General features: G+C 47.2%; 1 protein-coding gene across 1 annotated transcript in view; it reads left to right on the plus strand.

The window, feature by feature from the left end:
* Nucleotides 1–7,083, plus strand: part of LOC121846140 (nuclear receptor subfamily 4 group A member 3-like) — a 26,942-nt gene extending 19,859 nt beyond the window's left edge. Inside the window, exons 5-6 of the mRNA XM_042319315.1 lie at nucleotides 3,072–3,250; nucleotides 5,376–7,083. Coding sequence (XP_042175249.1) covers nucleotides 3,072–3,250; nucleotides 5,376–5,641 — 445 coding nt within the window. The 3' untranslated portion in view covers nucleotides 5,642–7,083. The remainder of the gene's footprint in view (nucleotides 1–3,071; nucleotides 3,251–5,375) is intronic.
* Nucleotides 7,084–11,187: the final 4,104 nt, after the last annotated feature.

An 11,187-nucleotide genomic window follows, 5' to 3' on the forward strand; every position in this document is an offset into this window, starting at 1 on the left:
CTCTCTCCCTCATCCTCCTCATCTCCCTGTCTCTCTCTCTCTCTCTCTCCATCTCTCTCCCTCTACCCCCTTCATCTCCCTGTCTCTCTCTCTCTCCATCTCTCTCCCTCATCCTCCTCGTCTCTCTCTCTCCATCTCTTTCCCTCATCCTCCTCATCTCCCTGTCTCTCTCTCTCTCTCTCTCTCTCTCTCTCTCTCTCTCTCCATCTCTCTCCTCATCCTCCTCATCTCCCTGTCTCTCCATCTCTCTCCCTCATCTCCCTGTCCCTGTCTCTCTCTCCCCATCTCTCCCTCATCCTCCTCATCTCCCTGTCTCTCTCTCTCTCCCTCATCCTCCTCATCTCCCTGTCTCCCTCTCTCTATCTCTCTCCCTCATCCTCCTCATCTCCCTCCCTCTCTCTCTCTCTCTCTCTCTCCATCTCTCTCCCCATCCTCCTCATCTCCCTGTCTCTCTCTCTCTCCATCTCTCTCCCTCACCCTCCTCATCTCCTTGTCTCTCTCTCCATCTGTCTCCCTCATCCTCCTCATCTCCCTGTCTCTCTCTCCATCTCTCTCCCTCATCCTCCTCATCTCCCTGTCTCTCTCTCTCTCTCTCCATCTCTCTCCCTCACCCTCCTCATCTCCCCTTCTCTCTCTCTCTCTCCATCTCTCTCCCTCATCCTCCTCATCTCCCTCCATCTCTCTCCCTCATCCTCCTCATCTCCCTCTCTCTCTCTCTCCATCTCTCTCCCTCACCCTCCTCATCTCCCCTCTCTCCATCTCTCTCTCCTCATCCTCCTCATCTCCCCCTCTCCCTCATCTCCTCCCTCATCTCCATCTCTCTCCTCTCCATCTCTCCATCCCTCATCCTCCTCATCTCTCTCCTCTCTCTCCATCTCTCTCCCTCATCCTCCTCATCTCCCCCTCTCTCTCTCTCTCCTCCATCTCTCTCCCTCATCCTCCTCATCTCCCTCTCTCTCTCTCTCTCCATCTCTCTCCCTCATCCTCCTCATCTCCCCCTCTCTCTCTCTCTCTCCATCTCTCTCCTCATCCTCCTCATCTCCCCTCTCTCTCCTCTCTCTCTCTCCTCCCTCATCCTCTCTCTCTCTCTCTCCATCTCTCTCCCTCATCCTCCTCATCTCCCCTCTCTCTCTCTCTCTCCATCTCTCTCCCTCATCCTCCTCATTTCCCCCTCTCTCTCTCTCTCCATCTCTCTCCCTCATCCTCCTCATCTCCCTCTCTCTCTCCATCTCTCTCTCCTTTCTCTCTCCCTCATCCTCCTCATCTCCCCGTCTCTCCTCTCTCCCTCATCCTCCTCATCTCTCTCTCTCTCTCTCCATCTCTCTCCCTCATCCTCCTCATCTCCTCTCTCTCCATCTCTCTCCCTCATCCTCCTCATCTCCCCTCTCTCTCTCTCTCTCCATCTCTCTCCCTCATCCTCCTCATTTCCCCGTCTCTCTCTCTCTCCATCTCTCTCCCTCATCCTCCTCATCTCCCTCTCTCTCTCTCCATCTCTCTCTCCATCTCTCTCCCTCACCCTCCTCATCTCCCCCTCTCTCCATCTCTCTCCCTCATCCTCCTCATCTCCCCCTCTCTCTCTCTCCATCTCTCTCCCTCATCCTCCTCATCTCCCTCTCTCTCTCTCTCTCTCTCTCCATCTCTCTCCCTCATCCTCCTCATCTCTCTCTCTCTCTCTCTCCATCTCTCTCCCTCATCCTCCTCATCTCCCTCTCTCTCTCTCTCTCTCTCCTCTCTCTCCCTCATCCTCCTCATCTCTCTCTCTCTCTCTCTCCATCTCTCTCCCTCATCCTCCTCATCTCCCTCTCTCTCTCTCCATCTCTCCCTCATCCTCCTCATCTCCCTCTCTCTCTCTCTCTCTCTCCATCTCTCCTCATCCTCCTCATCTCCTCTCTCTCTCTCTCTCTCCATCTCTCTCCCTCATCCTCCTCATCTCTCTCTCTCTCTCTCCATCTCTCTCCCTCATCCTCCTCATTTCCCCGTCTCTCTCTCTCCTCCATCTCTCTCCCTCATCCTCCTCATCTCCCTCTCTCTCTCTCCATCCCTCTCCTTTCTCTCTCCCTCATCCTCCTCATCTCCCCTCTCTCTCTCTCTCTCCATCTCTATCCCTCATCCTCCTTCTCCCTCTCCTCATCTCTCCTCCTCCCTCTCCTTTCTCTCTCCCTCATCCTCCTCATCTCTCTCTCTCTCTCTATCCCTCTCCTTCTCTCTCCCTCATCCTCCTCATCTCCCCTCTCTCTATCTCTCTCTCTCTCTCTATCCCTCTCCTTTCTCTCTCCCTCATCCTCCTCATCTCCCTCTCTCTCTCTATCTCTCTCTCTATCCCTCTCCTTCTCTCTCCCTCATCCTCCTCATCTCCCTCTCTCTCTCTATCTCTCTCTCTCTCTCTCTCTATCCCTCTCCTTCTCTCTCCCTCTCCCCCTCTATATCTCTCTATAGTGAGAGGGGAGTAGGGTGACCGTGTGTGTAAACGATGGTTAAAGGCATCTGAGAAAAGCTTTTCAGACCAGATCTGTGTTTCCACTGTGTACCACAGCCTAACCCCTTCTCCCCCCTCCACACACACACACACACGCACACACACACACACACACACACACACACACACACACACACACACACACACACACACACACAGCCCTCTGCTCTAACCCTTCACCTTCCCCCAAACCGCTGCACAGAAACACAGGAATGCTTTAAAACGTTCTAATTTGGAAAACACAACTTTAATCAGCTGCATGCCTGCGTTTGATGTGTGTGTGTGTGTGTGTGTGTGTGTGTGTGCTGCCACTGTTTCTCATTTGTAGTTATTGTAATTGTTTCCTTGCTCAGTGTTTTAGACCGGGGCACTGAAAGCCAATAGGAAAGCTCCTAAGAGACATATGATTCCCACCACACACTCAGGGCACAGAGATCAACGCACTGTGTGTTCAATATTTATACTACACTGTCTACTAATACTCTCTCCTCTCTGTCTCTACTCTCTCCTTTCTCTCTCCTCTATCTCATCTCTCTACTCCCTCACTTTTCTCTTTCACTCTCTCCTCTCTCTTTCTCCTCCCTCTTTCTGTCAGGTCTTTGTTGTCGGAGGATAAGCTGGTGTTCTGTAATGGCCTGGTGCTGAGCAGGTTCCAGTGTCTGAGAGGTTTTGGAGAGTGGCTGGACTCCATCAGAGACTTCTCCTCTCATCTACAGAGTCTCAACCTGGACACATCCGCCTTCTCCTGCCTGGCTGCCCTGGTGCTGCTCACAGGTAACACACCCACCCATGCACACACACAAACACACACACATACACACACACTGGTAATACACACCCAATGCTTTGTTTGTAGGCTTTAGGTTAAGCCTCGTCACTCAGTGTTGTCACGGCAATCAGGTTAAATTCACAGACGTCTCACACACTTTTTGTAGTGTAACATCTTTGGTCCATTAAAAATTATATTTTCCCTAGCCCCTAACCCTTAACCTAACCTTAACCTAACCCTAACCTTAACCCCAAAACCATAAACCTAACTCTTAAGCTTAAAATAGCTTTTGGATAAATTCAAGACCTGAAAATTCCTGACTTTTCAAAAAAGTTATAGTTTTCCTACCTTCTCAGGACATTCAGGTGAAATGTTAGGACATTGGAGTCCCGATAATGTAAGAAAACAAGTACACACACACAAACACCCTAACACACACTCCCTAATACCCTAACACACACATTAGCACACACACACTTAAACACACCTTGGTCCGAAAGGTACACCTGATCTCCGGCAGCACCTGCTGCACCTGTCTGACACCTGGTCCCTTAATCAGAGCATGAGTGTGAACCACGTAGGAGCATCACTGATTCCTTTGTGTGTGTGTGTGTGTGTGTGTTCTGCTGAATGCCTCTTGCACAGAGAACAGAATACACTATCTGACTCTACCCCCCACACACTTCAACAGACAGTGAGCAAAGAGCTGAGAGCAGACAGGGGAGAGCAGAGGGTCATTCAACAAAGAGAAACATTTTATCTCACTCTTTTATTTACCCTCGTTTAACTATTTTTTGCCTAACATGTTACTTAGCAGGTAGTCTAGTGGTTAGACTAGTAACCGAAAGGTTGTTAGATCAAATCCCCAAGCTGACGAGGTAAAAATCTGTCGTTCTGCCCCTGAACAAGGCAGTTAACCCACTGTTCCTAGGCCGTCATTGTAAATAAGAATTTGTTCTTAACTGACTTGCCTGGTTAAATTTTAAAAGATGAGATTTCAAATTCTACTACACCCCTTTCCCCCACACACATTCCAATCCCTGTCTCCCACCCTCTCCTCTCTGGGGGAGCACTTAACTCTGTGCCGGATCGACCGGGTCACCGTGGAGCTCGGCTCTGGAATGGTGTCCGCACGGCTCTCAGTGGCACTCTGCCACCTCCACACAGCACACAGGACACTGCTACTGTAGAGCTGCTAGAACCATCGACCGCGGCAGAGTGGCCTCTGCAGAAAGACAGCCATCGATCCCTCCCTCCCCAGGAACTCAGTTAGAGAGAGAAAGAATGGATTCAGAGAAGAATGAGAGGGTATAGAGGTGAGGGAGAGAGCATGAGGTCTGAAAGCTGTCTCTCTCAGTGAGAGGTGAAAAGGACCTCGGCAGTGACTGCAGCACCAAACACACAGCGCACAAAAGAGTCCAACAACACAGACAGTAGGCGTCTCACACTGAGGCTAGCATTCTACACACACACTCACACAGTACACACACTCTTTCTGATACATACTGACTCAAACTACGTGTGTGTGTGACTGTCTGGACACCCTGTTCTCTACAGAATGAGTTAGTGTCACATTAAGGCTGGTCGGGTTGCTAAGGGCAGTGAGTGTGTGTGTGTCTAATCTCATTTGGCTGCTCACAGGAGCGAATAATCTGCTAATTGTTGAGCACTGGCTACTTGTGTTGATGTCAACCTCTTAGAGCAGGCGAGTGTGTTTATGTGAGAGTGTGTGTGTGTGTGTGTGTGTGTGTGTGTGTGTGTGTGTGTGTGTGTGTGTGTGTGTGTGTGTGTGTGTGTGTGTGTGTGTGTGTGTTTATATGTAAATCGTCACAGGACTCGGGTGGGGGTATGTTAGGTTAGTGTGTGTATTGATCTGCAGTGAGAAACACAGACAGGGTGTGTATGTCTCGGAGGTTTAGAGCCTGTTTAAGGTTTAAGGCTGCGGTAACATAATAACAACAAGATCCACAGGACCTAATGAGATGGAATTGAATGGAAAACAAGATGGAGTTTGTGCTTCGAGCTGGTAGCTCTCTGAGCAAGTGGAGGAGCACTGTGTGCATGTGTGTCCTGTATCTCTCTTTGTGTATCTGTTTAGTGTGTAACCCGTCTTTCCCTCTGTCTCCACAGAGCAGGTCCCAGGACTGAAGGACAGTAAGCGTGTTGAGGAGCTGCAGAACAAGGTGGTCTGTTGCCTTAGAGACCACCTGGGCTTTGGCCCCTCCTCCTCCTCCTCCTCCAAGGCCACGCCCCCTCTAAGTCGTGTGCTGGGTGTTAGGGCGGAGCTCCGCTCCCAGAGGACCCAGGGTCTGCAGAGGATCTTCTACCTGAAGCTGGAGGACCTGGTCCCACCCCCACCTCTGATTGACAGGTTCCTAGACACTCTGCCCTACTGATGCTGCCTGGGCTGATTATGCCCACACATATGTGTCACATCCTGTTTAAGACACCCCCCACCCCCACCCCAGATCACCACGCAGCCACGCTCAGAGGAGCGAGACTCGCTGAGCCAAGCTGAGAGACAGCCAATCAAATTGCTTTTCACTCATTAAGGACAACCAATCAAAAAATGCTTTTCACGCCATAAAGACAATTATTCATATGCTTACCACTTTCTATCTGGACCGTTTTTCTCGTGTGATGGGAGGATGTGAAAGGATGACAAAAATATGAAAGTGACATTTTTCTCTGTCCTGTTTTAGTCTGGTTATGCCTGAAGGAGGAAAATAAGACCCAGGCCTTTGTTCTGGACTGGTTTGGCCTGCTTCAGTCTGGTTTGGTTCAGTCTGAAGTTCATAGCAGTCTGTCCTAGGGGGAGGGGAAGGCAGTCTGTGTGAGTAGCTGTGTGACGCTCTGATGATGTCCCAGGGAAACAGAAGCTGCGTTTGTTTTGTGTTCCCCCTGCGAAATTGGACGAAGGAGACTTTTAAATAAAAAAAGGTATCGTCAGTCAAGACGACGTACAGCGTGAGTGACCCAGCAATCTGTCTGTGTGTGTGTGAGCTTAGTCACACAACAGAAGGCATTAAAACAGAAGATCTATATAAAACACCCAACACACACAGTGAAGTGACTGCTGTTTGGCTCTGTTGTCCAAGTGCAATTTCTTTAGTGCTATCTTTCTTTTTAACGCAACAGCTAGAGATGGAAAGGTTTCATTTCAAACTAACCATTGATGACTCAGTCTCTCAGACTTGAACTGGCTGTAGTAGATTTAAGAATGAACTCTTAGGATTATTGGAGGAAAGAACGCAAGCAGCACTTACACCCTCAGAGGGTGACAAGCACAGACACACACCCACCCTGCTCCCCGAGAGAGGGGGCGAAGAGGCAGAGAGGAGGAGAACAGGAGAGGAGGAAAGGGGGGCTGGGAGTAGAAGGGTGCTCGATGGATGACTGTAAGGGGCCTGGGAGAGGTTGAAACATTCCGCAGTCATGCTCTTTTTATATGTTTGTAATATGGAGGCTGTGAGAGATTGGAGGACAGTGTTACTGTCTATGTGTTTCTGTGTAGGAGTACAGGAGCATATGCATGGTGTGTTATAAGCTGTTATAAGCTCTTATGAAGCTGTTATGACAGCCTGGCCTGGTTTGTGTGTCAGACTGCGCTGTGTGTGTGTGTGTGTGGTCCCCCCACCTGGCCATCCACCATTACACATCACAGACTCACTCACAGGCATCCGTTTTGAAAGAAGGAAAAAATACAATTCTATAGATATATAAATATATATATATACAAAACTAATATTTTGAAGTGTTTTTAGCTTTTTCAAATATTGTGGTACAAGTTGTGCATTGTTTTTTTGAAGAAGAGAAATTAAAAGAAGTTAAAAAAGTTGTTTTCTATTTCCCTCTGACTGGAGTTTTTGTTCATCACTTTGACATCATGAAGTAGACTTGGTTATTCTGACTGACTGGTTATTCTGACTGACTGGTTATTCTGACTGACTGAGTCTGCTGATCCTATCATCATTATCATCGTCATCGTCATCGTCATCATCATCATCATCATCACTCACAGTACCATGAATTAATGTTATATCAGGACAATGAGGGAAACCAGAGGATTCACTGCAAGGAATTGATCCTGCACACATTTCTAAATAAATGAAATAAAAATCACTGAATAAGTGTGATATGTGGAATGAAGTATGTGTGTGTGTCTGAGTGTCTGAACGTGTGTGTGTGTGTGTGTCTGAGCGTGTGTGTGTATGTGTGTCTGAGTGTGTGTGGTTGTGTCCGAGTGTCTGAGCGTGCACGTGTGTGTGTGTGTGTGTGTGTGTGTGTGTGTGTGTGTGTGTGTGTGTGTGTGCGGGTGAGCGTGTGTGGTGTGGGGTTCCTCTTGACAGGTCAGGGGATCTCCTCTCTCTAGGGACCTTTCAGGCTCTCACACGGAGGAGAGGAGAATTAGTAGGGAAATGGAGGGATGGGGAGTAGAGGAGGATGGAGGGTTCATGTAAGCGTGAGGACCAGATCAGCCTCCACCCTCGCTAAACATGATCGATCGCCATGGTGACATTTCACAGCACACCGTCTATACTGTCACTGCCATCACTGCACATGCACACACATGCACATCACGTGCACATGCACACACATGCACACACACACACACACACACACACATTGATCCAGGTGTTAAACCATTTAGAACATCACCCATGCCTGACCACGTGGTCTGTGTGTGTGTGTTCAGAACACTCTAACATCTTGTCCCTCTGTCAAAGAGAATGATGTCCCTGTGTCCAGTAAGCTGTCAGGTGAAAGGCCCGGGACACTGTGTACAGAGACGGTGTGTGTGTGTTAATTCTCCTCTGACACAGGTAGTGACAGCGTTGAGTGACGAGTAACATAACACCAACACACACAGAGAGCAGAGAGCTCAACGACAGAAGTGAAAGACAGGGACACACACACACACACGGACACACACACACACACACACACACACACACACACACACACACACACACACAGACACACAGAAGGAGCTGTCAGTCTCTGCCAACCGATCGATCAGTGCTGACAGATAGCAGATACCCCCAGAGTCTTAATTAGAGCTCCCATTAGAACACACACACACACACACACACACACACACACACACACACACACACACACACACACACACACACACACACACACACACACACACACACACACACACACATACTCTAAGCAGGTGGTATCCCACTGTTTGCATTTACTTATTATCAGAGATGGAGGCAGAATAGTCATTTGAGATGTATTATTGCCTTTTTTTAAAGGGGATCCTGAAAACAGTTATTGCAAACACATTACAAGGTTGTGTGTGAACGCAGCAGCCATCAAACCAACAACAAAACAGTACAACATGGTAAATATTACATATATATATATATATATATAAAAGTGTTATTTGTTTATAGAAAAGGAAGGGAGGAGGTCCTGCTGGAATACCACAGTAGAATGTTGTAGGTAGAAGGTGCTCTTTGGTAAAGGGCTAAAATGGTCATAAACACTAAAAGGACCAAGTCACTCTTCATAGAATTACTTTAAAATGCCTTTATTTTAGTTATGTCATGTTCAATTGAACAAACCGTTTAAAACTAGGACGCCGAAACGCTTCAGAGTTTTACACTTTTTGTTTTACTGAACATGCCATAACTAAAATAAAGGCATTTTAAAGTAATTCTATGAAGAGTGACTTGGTCCTTTTAGTGTTTTAGGTATTTCTTTGTGTTGTTGCCTGCCAGTACTTAAAATTGGTCAAGTCAGGTGAGTATATTATGGGGGGTAATGTAATATTCATGAGTGGGAGGGGCTCCCCGCTGAAGCACTTCCTCTCCTGCTGAGACACACTTCCTGGATTACACTGAGACGGATGGCACCTGTGTCCTGCCACCACACACACGCACGCACACACGCACACACACACAAGCACGCATGTAAACACATTCGGTCATATACTGTAAAACGTACATTTATAGCCTGGGCGTTTATTTGCTTCAATCACTGAACACAACCGGTGCTTATTAGAGACAGGCTTCTGTTTGAGCCAGGCGTCTATTTCCCTAACCTCTACAGGATCGGTGGGTCCCTTGTGGGACTATTGAGCTAACGTAGCCTAATGCAATTAGCATGAGGTTGTAAGTAAAATGAACATTTCCCAAGACATAGACATATCTGATATTGGCAGAAATTGCACTGTCCAATTTACAGTAGCTATTACAGTGAAAGAATACCATGCTATTGTTTGATGAGAGTGCACAGTTATGAACTTGAAAAGTTATTAATAAACCAATTAGGCACATTTGGGCAGCTTTGATGCAAAATTTTGAACAGAAATACAATGGTTCATTGGATCAGTCTAAAACTTTGCACATACACTGCTGCCATCTACTGGCCAAAATGTAAATTGTGCCTGGACTGGAATAATACATTATGGCCTTTCTCTTGCATTTCAAAGATGATGGTACAAAAAAAATACAAAAATCCATGCTTCTCTTCTTTGTATTATCTTTCATCAGATCTAATGTGTTATATTCTCCTACATTCATTTCACATTTTCACAAACTTCAAAGTGTTTCCTTTCAAATGGTATCAAGAATATGTATATCCTTGCTTCAGATCCTGAGCTACAGGCAGTTAGATTTGGGTATGTCATTTTAGGTGAACATTTTTTTAAAAAGTGGCGGATTTGCACACAGCTCTTGCTCAAACAAATGTTGAAATGACTACCACACTGGTTATTGTGACCAGTATGACCAGTATAAACATTGTAATAACAAATCCATCACAGATCAGACACGCAAAGACTAGCCTGCCTATCATACACCCCCGATTTCACGTTTCAGCACCATTGTCTCACTCGTTGCACCTCTTGTATGCACCTCTTGTATCCACCGTAGTTAAGCCGACCATGTCAAACCACACTGATGTCTCATCAATGGCTCTTCTTTATCTTCTTGGAGCAATCTTAGACACGGCATCTATTTGAAACAGGTGTTATTTGCTGAAATGTGTGCCGATGCCCGGCTATTAAAAGGGATGGCAACTATTTGACACTCAGCATTTAATTGAAGTTTTATGGGAGACACACATCTGAAACAACACAATGTTGTGGTGTGATGTGGGTGTCCAGACTTTCACTGTCTGCTCAGCTCCTCCCCCTCAGTCTGCTGTGGCTTTACCTTTCTGCTGCGGGAGTCTCCCTGTGGGACTAGACACACACCAGGGGAGCCCCCCTGCAGGGTTGGTGTTTGAGGCCCAATGACATAAATAGAGAGGCCTCCTCAAACGCTTTCCAACCAGCACAGGAAGTGTGTGTATGTGTGTGTGTGTGTGTGTTAAATGTTAAAGGTGATGACAGAGGTACAGAGGCTTGCTATAGATCTACTTATCTCCCAGCAGGACCAGGGGTGCATGCTGCTCTATCCCCAATATCTCTCACACACACACACACACACACACACACACACACACACACACACACACACACACACACACACACACACACACACACACACACACACACACACACTAGAGAGCCACAGGAGATGACATGTCCATAATAATCCACTCTAAGCCTAGTGCTGTGACCATGCACCTGGCACCACTCCACCCTCCTAGCAGCTCCACATCATAGTTTGTGTGTGTGTGTGTACTTGTGCGTGCATGTGGTGATAGTCCGACTGAGTGGAAATTCTAGCTGTTCCCACGCGTCACACATTGGTCGATGTTATTTGCCTGACATGATCAATATTGTCTCCCCAATCAATATAGATGTACAACTTGGCGGAAGTTCAATTCCCGACTTTACAAAAATGTATATGAAATCAGTCACTCACCTCTTGCTATAATATTCACTATTGAACTTCATTCAATAACGTTCAATTAATCAGAAAGGTTACTGTATGTGACTGCTGTAGATTCAGCCTCAAGGGGCAGACCTTTCTCTCTG

The sequence above is a fragment of the Oncorhynchus tshawytscha genome, unplaced genomic scaffold, assembly GCF_018296145.1.
Source record: "Oncorhynchus tshawytscha isolate Ot180627B unplaced genomic scaffold, Otsh_v2.0 Un_scaffold_17_pilon_pilon, whole genome shotgun sequence".
In the NCBI taxonomy this organism is placed as follows: domain Eukaryota; kingdom Metazoa; phylum Chordata; class Actinopteri; order Salmoniformes; family Salmonidae; genus Oncorhynchus; species Oncorhynchus tshawytscha.